At 30.0% G+C, this 17,951-nt stretch overlaps 2 protein-coding genes across 16 annotated transcripts in view; one reads left to right on the top strand and one right to left on the bottom strand.

Moving 5' to 3' along the window:
• LOC130892797 (arfGAP with SH3 domain, ANK repeat and PH domain-containing protein) overlaps positions 1-3,031 on the bottom strand; it is a 51,894-nt gene extending 48,863 nt beyond the window's left edge. For 4 of the 13 annotated variants that reach the window (XM_057798710.1, XM_057799251.1, XM_057799337.1 and 1 more), the window contains exon 1: positions 2,639-3,015. In XM_057798710.1, coding sequence (XP_057654693.1) covers positions 2,639-2,776 — 138 coding nt within the window. In that variant the 5' untranslated portion in view covers positions 2,777-3,015. Of the gene's footprint in view, positions 1-2,638 lie in introns of all 13 variants that reach the window. The other 9 variants (XM_057798461.1, XM_057799168.1, XM_057798913.1 and 6 more) reach the window with 4 other exon arrangements.
• Positions 3,032-3,136: 105 nt separating this feature from the next.
• On the top strand, positions 3,137-7,580 carry LOC130903720 (biogenesis of lysosome-related organelles complex 1 subunit 5-like). Of its 3 annotated transcripts, none has more exons than XM_057815977.1 (4): positions 3,137-3,368; positions 3,424-3,506; positions 3,562-3,747; positions 4,227-4,667. In XM_057815977.1, exons 1-4 carry the CDS (start codon positions 3,320-3,322, stop codon positions 4,386-4,388), a joined length of 480 nt encoding a protein of 159 aa, XP_057671960.1. In that variant the 5' UTR covers positions 3,137-3,319; the 3' UTR covers positions 4,389-4,667. The 3 variants fall into 3 exon arrangements, with proteins under 3 accessions (XP_057671960.1, XP_057671952.1, XP_057671944.1); XM_057815969.1 differs by lacking the exons at positions 3,137-3,368; positions 3,424-3,506 and adding exons at positions 5,010-5,101; positions 6,018-7,580 and having other exon boundaries at positions 4,227-4,950; XM_057815961.1 differs by lacking the exons at positions 3,137-3,368; positions 3,424-3,506 and adding an exon at positions 6,018-7,579 and having other exon boundaries at positions 4,227-4,950.
• Positions 7,581-17,951: the final 10,371 nt, after the last annotated feature.

The raw sequence follows: 17,951 nt of genomic DNA, 5'->3' as shown, positions 1-17,951 counted from the left end.
TTCGATGAAAGTTACCAGTCTCTTGGTAACGATGGTAAACTCTGTAAACAGCATACTGATTCATGTTCAGCTCAATGGCTTTGTCTCAATAAGATGACCGCGTCAGCAACTTCAACACTTGTTGTGTCCGTTTCCAGGTAGAATTCATGTTTTTTGTTAATGAAGATGTGTATTGACGTTTGATGGCTAACTAATAGTGGTGGGTCAGGTAGAAAACTTTTTATAAGGGTCGGTTACCCCTAATTAGCACTGTTGTAAACAAGGGTGATTACCGATAATAAAATATTATTGGACTGCAGGGGTGACAGATTAGATTAAAAATACTAAGAAGGATTTGTTTTTATATTACGTTCACTAACCTTCATTATAATAATTATACAAAAATGTAAATAGGAGTTAACTATTTATAATAGTTGTACAACTACTAAAAATGTATTTCGAAACAAATTGATAAGGTGCATGCAAATCACCTTAGTCTAAAAAATATTTGACGTCGATTGACTAATAGTTTTTTTATTCACACATAATTTAGTCACGGATTTAAAATTAAAACGTTGTAAAAATGTTAAACTAAAAATATAAATTTTGTAGAAATCACAAAACTGATACCCACTTCCAGTATATATCAAAATAGATGATTCCTACTAATCACCTCTGAAATAATTTCGAAAATATATTTTGCCGTTCTTCAAAAGAGAAAACAACTACTTTCCTGGCTCATGCCTCGACGAATATTGAATTATATCTCTACTGAAGAGCGTGATGTAAATCGACCTTTTTGTCGATATTAAAATCATTGTAATGATATATTGTAATATAATAACATACGACATTGTAACCACTGACTAGTTTCCTTGCAATTGCGAGCCATTACGGATGTTGATATCAACAAAAAGATTGATTGACATCACACTCTTCAGAGGAGATGTAATTCTGCAACATTCATTTCTTTATTTATTCTGTTCATCCAGCTTTTCCCAAGATTTTCCTCATAGTTCCCACTAAATTACTTTGTCTGATATCTTATATATATATATATATATATATATATATATATATATATATATATATATATATATATTTGGCTTCCATTATCTCTCAACTGTGATTTTCTAGATATTCCCTCTGTTCTCCTCATAACCTCTAACAACTTATCTGTTCTAATTTTGAACAACACCTCTGATCTTTATAATATTCTCCACAATGGTATGATCCTTTTTTTAGTGTCCTTACTTATGTTCTCCCAAAGTATACCATTAAGCATTTACGCAGAGCATTTAAATCAATTAGTTGATAGTTTCATTTCCAAATACAGTTTTATCCTTTTTCCACATACCTTTGTCAAGTCTAATCCTACATTTACCTTTCCAATCCTTCACTGAACCTTTATGTAAGTCTTTTGTATAATCAAGATTTCAGCTGCTTTCAACACTATTATGATTTTTTATTCATATTTTTAGATTAATAAATTTCAAGTTCCCCGTGGATGTTGCAGTGCTACCCTCATTCTAATACATTTTATATCAAAGCAATAATTTTTGCCTGATATTATACTTTTAATCCATTTAAAAGTTAAATAAATAGTTTAAATAATCATAACACAATATGCATCAAATGAAAAATTTTATTAGTTTTCCTGATAATTTTTAATGTAAACACATTTATATGTGCAACAATCTAACATGTTAACTGTCAAAGACAATTTTTACACTTTTATTTGTACATGGTTAAATATAGTACTAACATCTATTAAGATATCCTCCTTGTAACGTTTACTTAAACATAATATTTACCAATTTTTTATCAAGATGATGGAAAAGTCACCTTGACCAAAACCAAGTATAACTTATTATAAAATTCGCAGAATGTCTATGAAACATATTTTGCATGATAAAAGTAGACTAATGTGTTGATATTATTTAATGTTCATAATATTTAACAAAGTAAATTACACTATGATATAACTATCTATTGTTTTCTTAATGTGCATAATTTCTCTATCTGTTTTGTAACACACTTATTGTATTAGTGTTATTGTTTTCTACTTTTTTATACAAAAAACATCATTATCATGTATCTTATTTATATTTTTTATAAAATAAAACCATTATTAACGATGACATTATTTTGAAAGATTACTTATTACTGAACAAATTATATTAACACTAGTTCCATTTTTTGTGTTTTATTTATGAAAACAAATGATGGTTTATCAAAAAATTACTACAAAATTCGATTGCAGTTATACTCTTGTATAAAATAGTTTGCGTGAATATAAAAATTTAGAGACTGGTCTACTATGTACATTTTTTGCATATATTTTCATATATTTTGATCTAATTAATTAATAATCTTTATTCTCGAGACACTGATTCAATTTTATAATAGACAGACAAGATTGTGAAATATATTCCTGCAGGTGGGTACATAACATTTGATTATCACTTCCTGATGGAAGTCGGCAATCTGACATCCTGTGATAAAACCATCCAAATACCCCATATAATACTAATATATGTAAACAAATTAGAACTGAAACATTTGCCAAAAGTATGTCATACTGCTAAAATACACAATTTTTTAAATAAACGAGTACAATTTCCAAAAGGGAAAGTATATTGATTATGAATTTACTTACCTCTTCCAATGTTGTAATGGTGTTCCTACATTGCTGCATTTTGGACACGAAAGTAGAGGTAATGGGTGAATTATAGTCATCTCGGGTCTCTTGAACAAAATCAGGAACTGTGATAAAGCTAGGCAATGTGGGCATCATCACAAATTACGTCAAATTAGCATCAGTTTTACACGGAAAAGCTCTTATGAGCCTTCAACAACACTAAATTCACATTCACCATAACTTTATTATAGTCAGAAATTAATTGAAATCGTTATGTCTGCCTCATTCAATTAAAATAAAACTTTTATTGATGAACTGCATTGTGTTGTTTCTGCAAATCCCGAGATTGTTGATCACTTTTATTACATTGCTCACTAATGCCAACACTGTTATGCGAAACTTACAGAAAATAACATGAATCTAGTGCATTTCGGTTCCTAATCAAATGACGTACTCACATTCAGTTGGCTATTTGTCTCTACCTTTTTCCACTATTTTTAGGCAACATACACTACATACAATTAAAACATGTTGTCTAAAATTTATATGAATTATATTGATTTTATGTTTAACAAAATAATTGAATAAATATCAAAGAAATGAATGGTATAAATGTAATTATATTTAAAAAATAACATTTCTTAAGAATCCAGTACATATAATTATGATAGTGTGAATTCTTGTTTTTATGCAACACATATGACTAAAGTGAAATGTGATTCTCTTAAAATGACTGATGTTGTCAAGGGTGCGGTTAGAATTACTGTTTATATATTTCTCGTAATTAATTGCGATTGTTGCAGATGTAAGTAAAATATGGGCCAGGTTGTTTGACCACAAAGCATTTTTAAACGGAGAAATATCCTTTATGTTACGAGAATTCGAGGTAATATTTAGAAGGTACAAAGTCTCGAGTCAATAAAGTCATTTTAAAATTTCAGCAAAAAAGAAACGATAAAGAAGTTGACAATTTATTCCGAACTATCGAAGATATTACCGATATTAAGGATACTGAAATTGATCGATTCAAACAAACTGAAGATCATGTAAAAAAGCTTAATGAAAATTTAGAGAAGGCTCTAGACATCTGCAGTAAATTATCGGATTTAGAGGATATATATAAACAGGTAATAGACCCTATACTTATAAATATATACAGAGAATAATGATGAATGAGATTTGTTGATATATATATTGTAATGGAATATAATGGCAGCAATTTATAATAATGTCAAATAAAGATGATGTATGTATATTGAATTATAATATATGAAATATAGGAATAATAAAATTATTTCAATTTTTAGGAATACATTTATTTAGGCTGATTAATCCATATTTTATTATAAAGTTTTACACATTATTACAAAACTCACTGAGAGAAACAGTTTCTTCATGTATTGTTTCAAGTATTGATACATTATAATACAGGGAAAATCAACATTTTGGAACAATACAGACATTAGAACTACATTTTTTTTATTTATATCATGTACGATAATACATAACAATTGGTGCTCAATGTTTTTCCTCTCAATGTTCTCAATCAATTAATATATGCTATACAGAGTCGAAGATAACAATTTATGTAGATCTTTTATTTTAGGATACGACTCTTGAAGATTCTCGTATGAAAAGGAAACTAATTTGGGATAATTTTATGGATGGGATAACTTCAAAATATTCAGAAATAAACTCTAACTTTGAAGCAAAAGAAGAAGAATTGATTAAATTCTATGAGGAGATAGAAAAGAAATTACTTATTTAAATTTTCACAATGTCAAGCTTAAATACAGCTCCAATAGCAAATCCTTCAATATACATTGAACCGTCTAAGAAACTAACAGAATATATTAGAAACATAAAAGTCGTAGAAGATTTACCAATAGGATTAAGTACTATAATTTTTAAGAATAAACCTAAACCTTCATCAAGATCTTCACCTAAAGTTCACCATTTGATTACAGAAGAAGATGAAAAATATATAAAATCGCTTAGTACAGCTCCGATAAGAAATACTATTGCAGATTTGCCTTTAACAAAAACCTGTAGCAGTAACAATAAATTGCTATCTTTAGAAGACTTACATTGGTTGTATAACTACCTTAAGATGCAAAACAAAGAAAAAGATGATAAAGTATATCTGCATGAGTTACTAGAAGGTTCTAACATTATATTACCACAGAATAAAGAAATACCGAGGAATGAAGAATTAGAAAAAAGGTGTAACCAACTGAAAGCAGAACAAGAAAATTTGAAATATTTCAAAATGACAAAGAATGTTGACAGTAAAAGGAACATTCATCCTGAAGACACTATTGGCTATCAATGTAAGTATATCTACAGCTTTTGTAGATTGATATGGATTTCCACTTTTTTAATATTACAGGTTTAAATTCAAATATAGAATGCATTGAAGATGATACTATTGTTTCTGGAGGTCCTATAGCAAGGATCACTTGTACAAAGTGCATGATAATGGTACAATTTTTTCATTTGTATATTTTTATCAGACTTAGAGTCAATTTATGTGTGAGATAAATGTTATTGAAAACTGGGTTTAATTACTACAGGATGACTTTTAATATTTTTTTAAATTGTGACAGTTATCCTTAACCAGCAGATAAGACAGATAACTAAATTATGTCTCATATATACCAAGGAATAGTAATTTGAGAACCTGCAACTTAATCTGAATATTTATTCAAGGTCAACTATTAAAAAATTAGTTTTCCACTATTTTTAAGCAAAACAGAAAGTTTTATCATAAAAATACCCCAGACAAAAATTGTAAATCAAAATTATCTACAAAAAACCTATCAATATTTTTTTTACAAGACACTGTTTCTGAGATATAATGATTCAAAATGTTGTAAATGTCTCAATATGCACACGTTTCCACGCCACCTATGAGGTAGTGTACTTAGCGCGTTTTTTAATGTGGTTTCCCCAGTAGGCCTATTCCAAGGGTCTGTTGTGATCATTATCTAAATTAAAAAAAGCGTGAAACTTAATTGTCCAACTCGTAACTTTCAAATTCTTCTTCATCTTCTTCAGTAGACGAGTTAAAGTGCATATAAATGGATCAAAAATAATGTAGTAGTAAGAAATAATAAAACAGACTATAAATGAAAAATTGATGACAAGAATTATCATCAAACAAAAAGTTGGATGATAATTCAACAGTAATTTATATACAATGGAACATTGAAGAAACAAACGGGAAAGCCTTAGACCTGCCGGTCTTCAGGCAATACATGTCAAGCAATTATTTTTATTTTCGTAAATATTGACAATAATTTGTTTTCCATACAAATTTCAATGGGAGTAAATTGAATACAAAATTCTATTGCACAATTTTATTTGCTTAATCTAATTTAAGTTACTTTTTTTACAGTGAAACAGATGAATCGTCATATGATTGCAATCTTCCAGTTCGTCATGTCGGTAGCAGCAGGCTTCGTATTTGGCTTTTTTGGATTGGAGCTCCTTGTGGGAAATTTAGACTTTGGGTTCAGACTCTTGATGGGTATAATATGTTCTCTAACAATAGCTTTAGCAGAGTTATATTTCTTGGCTAAAAAATTGAATGAAGATTTACAATTTGAGTCTATCAGTGAGAAAGAAAACAAGAAAGGGATAAAATTGGATTAGATCTTGTGTATAATTTTATAGAAAAGCTTATTTTAACTGAGGTAAATCATGAAAATAGTAATTTTTGATAGTGATACTATTTTAAAAAAATATTGTGGAAATTAAGGTGATTTTCAAATTGAGAAACTGTTTACTAATAATACTAACACTTACGGCTAGATTAGATTCTATGCAAGGCTTGATGGACCTAAGAATGTAGCAGTAAACAGTGTATATTCAGTTTGTAAAATCAAGTGTTTCACTAAGATGGAATTTCTCTAATAGTTGGTGATTTTTATACTAAAAACAAGGTATCACTATAACTACACTAACAATTACACTATTTAGAGCCGGATTTGAAAGTATGGAAGGTTCGAAGGACCAGAAAATGTAATTGTAATTGTTGATGTAGTGTTCAGTATATATTATGAAATTTTTAGCAAACTCATTTTTTAAATCTTTTTTTTATTATATATATAATTTATACTTATTGGATTATTTAACATCCCCTAGATAAGAAATATGCATAGAATGCTTCAATTATATTTTTTAAATTAATTTTACAAAATATTCCTACTTGAATTCAGTAGTTCAACTGAAGTTTTTTGTAAAAATGTCCTTACAATATACTGGGATTTCAAAAATTGCTGAAAGTAAAATTATTTCTCACTTTACTTCACCAGCCTATGAGTAAGGTTTAACTTGGACTAATTTCACTTTACGCCACTTTTAAGCCTCTTCCTAGATTAGGGGCTGGCATTTGAGTAGCTTGCTATTCCCTACAGTAGCACCCCATAAATCCATACTGGTTTAACTATTATTTTTTCCACTAGCAAATTATTTACATTTTTTTTTAATTATTCAATGAAATTGTTGTGATTTTAAACATAGTTGTTTTCTCTTGTTTAATATATGTTTTTTCTCATTAATCATTTGTCCAAATGTATTTTCTATGCTGTCTTCTTGAGGTATTTCATGGTTTTTCAAAAATCACATAGACAGTTTTCCACTACTCGAGTCACTTTTTTTCTAGGTTGAAACTATTAAACTAAAAATCGATCATTTTGCAAAATTTTTATTTATTTTTTTTGCCAACTATTATTTATTTGAGTATGCCTTCCGTTGCCGGACTGAACGGTACCGTGTGAACGAACCTTAAACCACCATTTTGTAATGAAATTGAACATTAATTTTTGTGTCTATTTATTTGCGACCATTTACATTATTATAACATTATACATTATTGTTATTAGTTTTTGTTTGTTATACTTTTGTTTTATGGTTAAATAATGAAAATACAAAAAAAATAGTTGTGTTTTATTCAATGCCTTTGTATCAACTTAGAAGGTAAGTTGTGATTAGAAAATATCAAAATATAATTTGAAAAAGTTTTTAACATATTTTAAACATATTTCCAAAATTAAATCGAAAATATTTGAAAACTTCAAGTTGTAAAGAAAAGTTTTCCAATTAAACAACTGTACAGTAGTACAATACGCTAAATTTGAAGTTTTAATGTTGGCAATGACGACTGTCACTGTTAAGTGTCAAACAGAAAATTTTTTGGAGGTAAATTATTTATGGCATCCCACTACAAAAACGCTCCTAATCCAGCTGGCAAAGATTTTGTTCTAATTTAATAATAATAATTTTAATAATATTTTTAAGACTTCTCTTGTTTTTGACAAGCCCATTGATGTCAGGGATCATATTCGTTGTAGTTTTGTTTTAAGAATTGATTGGAGATCCTCATTCGTAAGTCTTATGTGATGTTTGTTCTTATTTAGTTTTATAACGGAAAACATCTGCTCACATATATAGGTGCTACCAAATATGCTGAAAATGCGTCCTGCGTGCTTTTTTTAATTCCGGGCAATTATCCAGACTCTTGAAATATTGTGTTTAATTGAAGAACCAAGTTTTGAGATAAATCATTTATTCTTGTAGCAACAGTCTTTCTTGAGAGCGAAATATTTCGAATTATTAACTTTTAAGATGGAAATGAAACAACGGCAACTTTCAACATACAGTCTTTTAAAAATTATCACCAATGAAAGGTTTTGACCTTATCGCGATTTCTAATTTCCAATTTAGACTGAAAAACTCTGCACTCACTATCAAATTTGACTGTTCTATATTGAGTAGTTCTTCAAAGTATTCTCTCCACCGCTCTATAAATTTAACGAATAACTAATAACAAAAAGAAAACAATCCTAATTTCAAGATAAAATTACCACTGTTTAGAACAAATGGAAATAAATTCATTTGAACAGTATGTTGAAATTTTCTTATATAATAAATAGTGCAGGTAAATGACGGCTTTTTTATTATTTATTGTAAATATGGCAACTCCGCACATATATAATACACATTTCTATATTTACTTTGGCTTCCACACAGTTAATATCAACTTTACTGTTCACAAAAGTCACTAACAATGTTCTTTATTAAAATAGTTATAAGCACAACAGTGACCGCCGATGTATTTTTAAATTATATACGGAATGTCCCACGATAAAGGTATATTATTTTAAAATAACAATAAAACCGGGTGATGATTTCTGTGTGGCTTTTTTATTATACTGTGTATAGTCCTCTCAACTATAATTTTTTTAAAAATTCTTCAGTACAGGAAATTACTGGTTTTATTTTCAAGTGATTTGAAGTTATTAGAATGAATCATTGAAATTAACGCGCTGAATGGCCTTTGTTGATGAACTAAATCAGTAAATAAAATATCAATAGACTTACAATAAACGATGTTGTTTCTCTTGAAACGCAACGCGCTTTATTTTTAGGCCTCGAATTGATTATTTCTAGTGCTTCTGGTCGATTTTGTACTTGGGTTTTCAAATACTTGATGTATTATGACGATTTGTTTTGTTTAAATAAGGGAAATTGAATTATAAACATATATCTTGATGTTATATTCACGTTTTTATTCTGCATATAGGCTGAGATAATGTTTCATTAATGCACAGGGTGTCCCAATAAAGTAATCTTATATAGCGTTCGAAGCTTGCATATTTGCAGAATTTGATTCTTATGTTGATAGAAAACTGCCATTCTCGATAAGACCAAGTTTGCGAAAGTAGAACCAGAGTTATGGGTATTTTCATAACAAAGTCCCCAGTCTACTTTACCTATTATTTAAGTAATAATAAAAAACACGCAATGTATTGATTGACTTCATTGTGCCCTTTAATTCCGTGATGGACCTACGGTTACTTCAACTGCTGCTTTGCCCGAGGAATTAGCGAGGAATTTAAAAAAAAGTAACTTCAAAATGATCATGCACCATTAGACTCGATTCTATGTTGGCTTGGCTGTTTCTAATGATTCAAAAAAAAGGTTACTAGATTGATACTCTTATGAGGCTTCTCCATAAAATCCCAACGAGTTTTCACATTGAAAAAATTTTTATTTGCATTGAATAATACATAATTTTTGGCATAATGCATATTTGCACGTGGTGTACCATCTTCTTTCAGCATTATTTCATTCAACGATGGCCGTCCAATACGTTGTTTGTCATGGACGGACGTCTTTTGATTTTCCGCTCCTTTTGCGCACATGCTGCGCACTTATACTTTTCCCCATACACCTCACAACGTTGGGAATGAATGTCCACCAGAGGAACGTTTTTTTGCATAATAAAAACAAATCACAGAGGACAATTCGTACCTAGCGTGAGAATCAAATTGAAGCTCCATCTTTCATGGCTACCAAGACAACAATGAACGTTGTGGACAGCCCGGCGAGGAGGGATCTGAGAGAAAGCGAGCCAAACTACACGTCAGTCTCACCATATCCTCCTAGCTTCAGCAGCTTCTTGGGAACCTTATTTTATGGGTAACTCTCTTATTGGAGTGGAATGAAATGGAATCGATTATTGTAAAATTTAACAAAACAAATCGAAAATCAGCACTGGTTGATGTTAGTCCTTCTGTTTATTTCTTATGCTGGGGAAAATATCAGTCCATGTAACTGTATAGCCTAAGTCATAGATATATAAACTTTATAGATTTATTTGAGATCCATTTTTGTTTGAAATGTGTTCTTTGTTCATATATATTAAGAACAATTTTTGACAGATAGCCGTAAGCCATTTTTATTGGGACAGCTGGTACTCACTCTGTGATTTATTGCAATGGTTATTCTAACCCTACAAACTAAAGAGGGAACTTTTCAATTAACAAAGAATTCAAATATTGACGAGCTCCGAATGTATTTAAACAATGAGGGATATACCTACTTTTAGACTTATATCAAATTTCAACTACAAAAATTATTCCACTTGTACCTATAATTTGCTGTAAACAGTTTTGAGTATCTATGATTATTGCATATGGTTAATCAGAAACCTGAAATATTCTCGTACAACTTCTTATATAATACTTTAGATTTATAACCTCCAAATTTGGATTTTAATGTATAGGGTACTGCAGCACTATCGACTTGAGTAATATGAATTGATGAAAAAGAAATCGTGGGATGAACATAAAATAAATTTCAAGCAAAACTAAATTAAAGATTACTGAACCACGCATGTTTATTGATATTGGATAGTATTCAGAGGGTTAATCTCTTTGCATCCCCCTGACCCAATTATAAATCAAAATAATTATTTATCTTCAAGTCATATTTTAAAAATACAAAATACTAAGACGTGTTTGAATGACAAAAAAGGAATGTAATATAATAATTTGCAACAGTGGTGGTCATAAATTTCAAAAAATTTCAAATAAAGGCCAAAATTACAGAAAAACCCGCACATGGGAAATTCGATCCATGTCTCTCCTTGAGTACTTTGAGAAAACAGGCTGTTACAGTACAATCTGCATCTTCCGATTCAGAAGTTTTCTGTCCTATGGCGGAGTCAGGTTCACTGTTTGTGTCAAAGTTTATTTCTTCTTCATCATTTGAATGAATGGGACTATTATTAGACTCGGTTTTCTTTTTTTGCTGTTAACTATAGTTTTTCTTTTTTGTGTTTCTTATTTTTGGCTTGATAACTTATTCTCTTTTTCATTCTTCTTTCTATTACTGTCAGTGAGTGGATTTTTATATGGAGATTTCATTATTACAGGAGTAGTTGCCTTTCTTCTTCTATTAGAAATTTTTCTTTTTTTCTGCCACTGGGCTGATTTCATTGCGCGACACCAGATTTGTAGTACTACGAGCAAGTTTGGAAGTTTGGAGTTCTGGATGAAATTCTGTGTTTTGTCTTGGTGTGAAAGGAGTTTCAGTTGAAAAAAAACTATTTTCAGGTGATTTTACATCGTTTGTTGATTTGACAGAGGCTTGATTTTGATGAAGTGACATTGATTAGTGACCTCATTTCTAACCAGACACTGCCATCTGAGACATCAACTTCACACCATGGGCATCACGAACTCACACAGGCGAGGTTTAAACACCTGGACAAACCCCACAACCTGCCTAACGACATGAACATCTTACCATAATTAAGACTTTTCTAGAATTTCAGCTCAATGCGCCCATTATTCTGGTAGATATGATTTCTTAAACATTCGTATGTTTCATATCGATATTTTTGGATACATATTTTCGATAATGGTTGAGCTTGCAAGAAGAAGAAAGCTTTCATTGATTGGAACGAAACAAGGTGTTAATATTAATACCGATATGACTAATATGCTTTTTTGATTGAATTTGTTCATTTTATTATTGTTAAAATACCACGTAATATATTTGTCATACGGTGAGAAATCTCACTTGCTTATTGAATTCCTCAACATCCTTGAAATTCATTTTTTGTTTGATTTGATTCGAGTTAATTCTCTTCGGTATCAATTCAACGCATATTGAGTAAGGCTGATGTAATAGATAATTAATTAAACATGAATAGGATTTCTTGTTAGATTTCTCAGAACTGTTGTTTAAAAAAGTGTTACTAGATTCGCGAAGGTGTTTCTAAACTGTCTTAGAAATAATTTCATTGAAAAATACTACCATGCTCAGCTCATGAATAAATATATAAAACATTAATTCATGGTCTAAATTATTCCTAATATTTTAATTGACTCAATTTAAGGATCATTACGAATTAATTAAATATTCAAGAATACACTCTACCAAAATATTTTAACATTACTTTTATTTCTGATCGTTTTATTGAAATTGTTTGTGGCCATTCCAGAGGATTCGAAAATGGTTTAGAATCACAATTCCGTGTAATGGATAATGTTCATTCAATTTATTAATAATAAATTATTGTTGTTAATCATGGAATGTTTTGAATTGAATCCGGCATTTACACTTTTTCTATTCGCGAGGTGAATTAATAAACACTGTCTTTTACGTTCTTAATTTATTTATACACTCAACTTATAATAATTTACTTATAAATATCACTTAAATAACTATTTATTTAAAACTAACTAACTGCGTTTACACAAATCATTTATGTACCTAAATAAAATTCTACAAAGTTCTGGAACAAGAAGAAGTGAATAAATACAAGAAATACTATAAATAAACCGCCTGCTACTATATATATATATATATATATATATATATATATATATATATATATATACAAATAAACATCAACCGAGTTGGGCCAATTATAAAAAATAATGAAAAACGTCGCCAGAAAAGAGAAGGGAAGCATTTTGCGAAATTTTTAGTAACATAATTATAATTTCAGTTTGTCCCGACAGTTGGTGCTGTGATCAAATTCAGGAAAATATTATGCTACTTCGTGTTATTATTTTGTGGAGATGAAAAGTGTGTTACGTGCTTTTCTCTCGTTTTCTCACTATATGTTGCGAGTTCCAGAGCTGGAAAACCATCGATTTTTTTTGTTTATCCTATTTATATATATACTGTCATGCTATCCATTTGGAATTTTTGAATTTAGATATGTGTATTTAAATTAATAATATTCAGAAAGTGATTGTATACAGTGAACTCAAAAATCGCGAAATAATATTAGTACAAAATAATTATTTTCGATCTCGAATGTCATCACGACAATGTCATGGCATTCTTCTGATCAAGTGCTTCAAATAATTTTGATCCAAATTTTCCCAATCAGTCATAAACACCTCTTGCAGTTGATGAAGTTTAGCTGGTACCAAATTTATGGATCTAACTCTTCTATAAACATTGTCTCACATATGCTCAATAGTGTAAGTTTGGGCTGTATGCGTGACAGTTTAAAACTATAATCTAATACTGGTTTACTATTCTAGCTTAAATTAAAAGCGTTTTCGAGTCTGCCGGAACTCCTCTGCAACAACTTATTGTGATTTTTCTAAGGCTTTCGATTCTGTTAATCATAATATTTCAAGGCAACATCTTTTGAATGGTTCAAGTGACTTACGAACAGAAATCCCGTTGTAGGGGTTGATACAACGATGTTTTCTTGCAAGCCAATAGAACGTGGAGGGTACCAAGGCTCAGTACTAGGCCCTATTTTGTTTCTTCTGTTTATAAACGACATCAGTGGCAAAATATGTCTATTTGCAGACGATACTAGTTTCTCTTGGATGGCACGGCACTTCATAGCACCATATAACAGTTTATTATGTTTTGTGTCACCCAAAAAATAATAATATTATCATAAAAACGGTTTTTTATATAGTATTTTTTATATAATAATAATTCCATATATTTGTACTCCATTCTAATTTGCAGAGTCGCAAGATCAATAGCTACAAAAAGTTATTTAGATCAGTATCTAGTATAGAAAGAAACTTGTCCGTAATTTTTTTACTAACAGTGCTTACTGCTTTTTATTTGAGGAAATCGTGATGTAACCTTATTTTTATAATAATAACTATTTATTAAATAGATTCTGCATTTTACTGTACTATATCAGAGACGTAATCAGGTGGGGAGAATCGTTATCATTTCAGGAATTCTAATCCGAATTTAAATAGTTTACATTCGGGGAATAAAACTAGTTTATCCAACTGCTGTTACTAATATAAATACTCGTAGCTCCAATAAACATAATGACTAAACTATTTCGGATTAACTATAACTTTTTGATGATCCAACTGCCCTGCTATCAATTAGAATAATTGATTTGGGAACTCATCTAACATAGATACAGGAAATTATTAATTATTTAACAAGTATTTTACCAAATACTAGATCGAAAACACCCTAAATATTTCGTAGGTATAATACCGGTTATCAAATATCGAACATTTTTTCACTTTATAAAACCATAATCGGCTTACGAACGCAGAAAAAGAATCAATCATTAAAAATTGTACAGAGTTGTACTTAATATAACAAGCGAATATAATTTCAGTAAAATTAAATACTAAGATGAATTTGTAGCTTCAAAGTTTTATTTGTAACTAGAGTAAAAGCACTTTTTGATGAAAGTTACTCATAGACCTACAAAATATTTGAGAGAAAAAGTTCATTTTTTGTTTTTGTTGCCATAATATAGATACAATACAGTGAATATTTTATAGTGGTAAAATCATACTGCATAGCTATGAAAATTTCGTGGAAAATTGTAACTAACCTAACCTAACTAAGTTTTTCTCTGTGGTCTTCATTTTTAATACATATGCTACAATACAATTATCTCTATATCACTAGCATCATTAATCGAATACAATGTCGGTAAAAAATGGTTAAAACCACTTTTTAGCATGTGTTGCCGCCCCTTTTCAACCGGTGGGCCTTTTTGTTCACAAAACTTTTATTTAATAATAATTTGACCTTCAATACACTATACAATTGAACATTTAACTACTTACTGTGAACCGGAATCCCTACTAAAATTACCTACCTGATGTTTATAGAAAAAATATTTGGAGTTATGTATAATATCCTATATACGTTCAATATTTTCTCAGTATTATTCGATTTAGTAACCGGTTTTATTCAGGAATTCCAAGGTATTGATTTTATGTGTAGTGTTGTTGTTTATCTATACTCGTAAATGATTCACTTATTCTGAAAATTAAATATTGTAATGCGGACCTGTAAAGATAAAGGATAAAGGATTTTAAAAAGGTATCACATCCTTGGAATTCAAGTTTTTCAATGGAGTAAATATGTAGGGTAAGAGGGCGAATTTACGTAAACAATTATTTCAGCACAAGTTATCATATTCACAAATATTTAGGGGGCTAATTCTCATTCTCTCTCTAAGATTAATTTAAATTGTAACTTATTATAATAATTCAGTTTTCTATAATTACGGTCCTGTAAGTTTCTAAGAGATGGAACAGACCGCGATATAAGTAATAGATGATAATAGCTCACTTTGTGTATATATTTAACTCTACCGTATAATGTTAGTACTTTACCAAAAAAGTAGTTCTGAGAAGTCATTTCCATTCGTACTTACTTGGAAATACGGATATATCTAGCAATTTGTAAATTAAAGATATTTATGTATACTTCTGTAGCAAATATTTTGATTTTTATATAGTAATAGAAAATAAATAATCAAAAATACTGCACACGACATTAACATAAGAAAAACGAAAACTTGAAAAGATATTTTCATGAAAATCTGTTCAAGAAAGAAATAGAGACTGAAATTAATGAAATTATAATCTATAATACTTCATAACAATATATTATCCACATCACCCCCGTAACACTGAAATTAATTTAAACAAACAGATGAAAAAGAGAGTTTTCAATATTTCCAATATTTGTTGAAAATAATCTAAAAAAGCTGTACAAGATCTTTCATGAAAACTCTTATCTTTTATTTCTTTTGAAACGAATTCTATATAAATACTTCTGACTTCGATATCAGACAACATTTAAGGTTAATAGTATTATTATTGTCGACTTTGAAAATAGTTATCACAACATTGTCAAATTCACCACATAGCTGCTATTTCTAATCTGAAATTTGGTCTTTTTTATAAAGTGGTGGTAGTTGAATTTTATTTTTTTTCTTGATAAATCATAAGGGTTTATAATATTATTATTAATCTTCGTTTCCTTCAGAAACACAAAATCTTCCTCATGACGAAAACGAAATCTTTTGAATTTGGTCATCGATTAAAAACAAATAAGAACCATTTAGCCAATATTAATAAAACTGATGTCTTTCTATATTAAAAGACGGCACTAAATTAATCAAAAGTACTTTATCAATGGCACCTTTTGCACGTGCGTACCTGTCAGATATGTAAATCACCATTCCGATAATTCCCTAGTAATTCTAATATCTATTAATACACCTTTACAATATATAAAATCAAATAAAAATATACCCTGACAGATGATCGCTTACCGAACATGTTTTCTATAAGACTTATAAATCTATCAAATGAAAACGACTACAAAAAACGACGGTTTCAAGAAAAAACATATGTTGTTTGAAATGATCTTCTGAATTTTGGAAAATACAAATTCTATGAAAATTCTACGATATTCGTAACGATATAACATTCAATTGGATGGATTCCAATTTCAAAAAACATTTGAATAGCAACCACAATCAACAAACTCCATATTTTCATCTTTATCATTTTGAAGATGGTTTTTTGAACCAAATGAATTTAAAATGTATTACACCGCAATTCTCGTTTAACTAATGTGAATAATTTTCAGTTTTTAATTATCTTCATTTATATGAAGATAATTTCATTCCCTGACGATGACTACTTGGTTATTCGAAAGGTTGGAATATATATTAAAGTGTTTCCCAGAGTTGCATCTTCTTACCTACTCTCTTTCTCCTGTATATCAACAATCTACTCGACAAAACTGCAAACCTGATCTATAACTTCGTCACTGATAGCACTGGTGTCGTCGTTCAAATCAGCCGCCCCATTAAACTCGGCTAACACCCAAATTCGTAAGGAGCAACAAATCACTGCCATCAATACGGATTTTGAAAACATCCTGGAGTGGGGTGGATCGATCTGATTGACCCCAATGTAGCAAAGACACAGGCCGCTGTTTTTACAAAAAAGGTTGGCACTGCAACCAAAGATTTGGTCCTGTCTGTAGATAAAATATCATTATCACCGTAAATTTGCTTGTTAGGTGTTGAGGTTGAGATCAATATGTCCTGGCACGGTCACGTGGTCGAAATAGCTAAGGAAGCTTCCCAAAAACTTGAATCCCACTTCAAGATCAAAAAACTGTATGCTCCGCAACAACTTCTTATCCTCTACAAGGCCCAAATTAGTCCAAGTTTGAAGTATTGCTCGCGCAGCTGGAGCTCGGCTCCCAAGCATACCCTAAGGATGCTCGATTTAATACAGAAGAGAACAATTCGACTTATAGGCGCCCCAGAGTTGACCAGAAGCTTGGACAGCTTAGAGCATGACCTGACTCTGTTTACTACCCGGAAAGATACTCTTCAGCGCTGTCCAACGTAATCCCACCTAGAGCAGTATTTGCAAGACATACTTGACAGGCATATGTGGCTCACGAGTAGTCGAGTATCGAGTTCACCTGCAGATCTTCTTGTGCTTGCTTTTTACATACACTTTGCCACAGTCCCACAACAAAAAAGTTTATATGAAATATGTAAAATAGCGTTAGATTCGAAATCTTTATGTATTCATCATCTAGGTCTGAATTTATGGTCATAAATATAATGATTGTGTAAAGAATTATTTTTTTATCCTTTTTAATCATAGTATATAATTGCTGCCTCTGTACATCAACTTCTTAAGCAACTATAGTCTTTAACGCCATTTATTAGACAATAAATTTAGTTCTCCTA

This window comes from Diorhabda carinulata, chromosome 1 (assembly GCF_026250575.1).
Source record: "Diorhabda carinulata isolate Delta chromosome 1, icDioCari1.1, whole genome shotgun sequence".
Classification (NCBI taxonomy): domain Eukaryota; kingdom Metazoa; phylum Arthropoda; class Insecta; order Coleoptera; family Chrysomelidae; genus Diorhabda; species Diorhabda carinulata.
Note: the sequence above shows the minus strand (reverse complement) of the source record. Positions and strands in the feature narration are given on the sequence as shown.

Excerpts from the sequence above, each read along its gene's own strand:
- LOC130903720 (XM_057815961.1), top strand. The coding sequence starts at position 4,398 with ATGTCAAGCTTAAATACAGCTCCAATAGCAAATCCTTCAATATACATT. Across the intron at positions 4,951-6,017 it reads AGACACTATTGGCTATCAAT|TGAAACAGATGAATCGTCAT; the intron begins GTAAGTATATCT and ends CTTTTTTTACAG.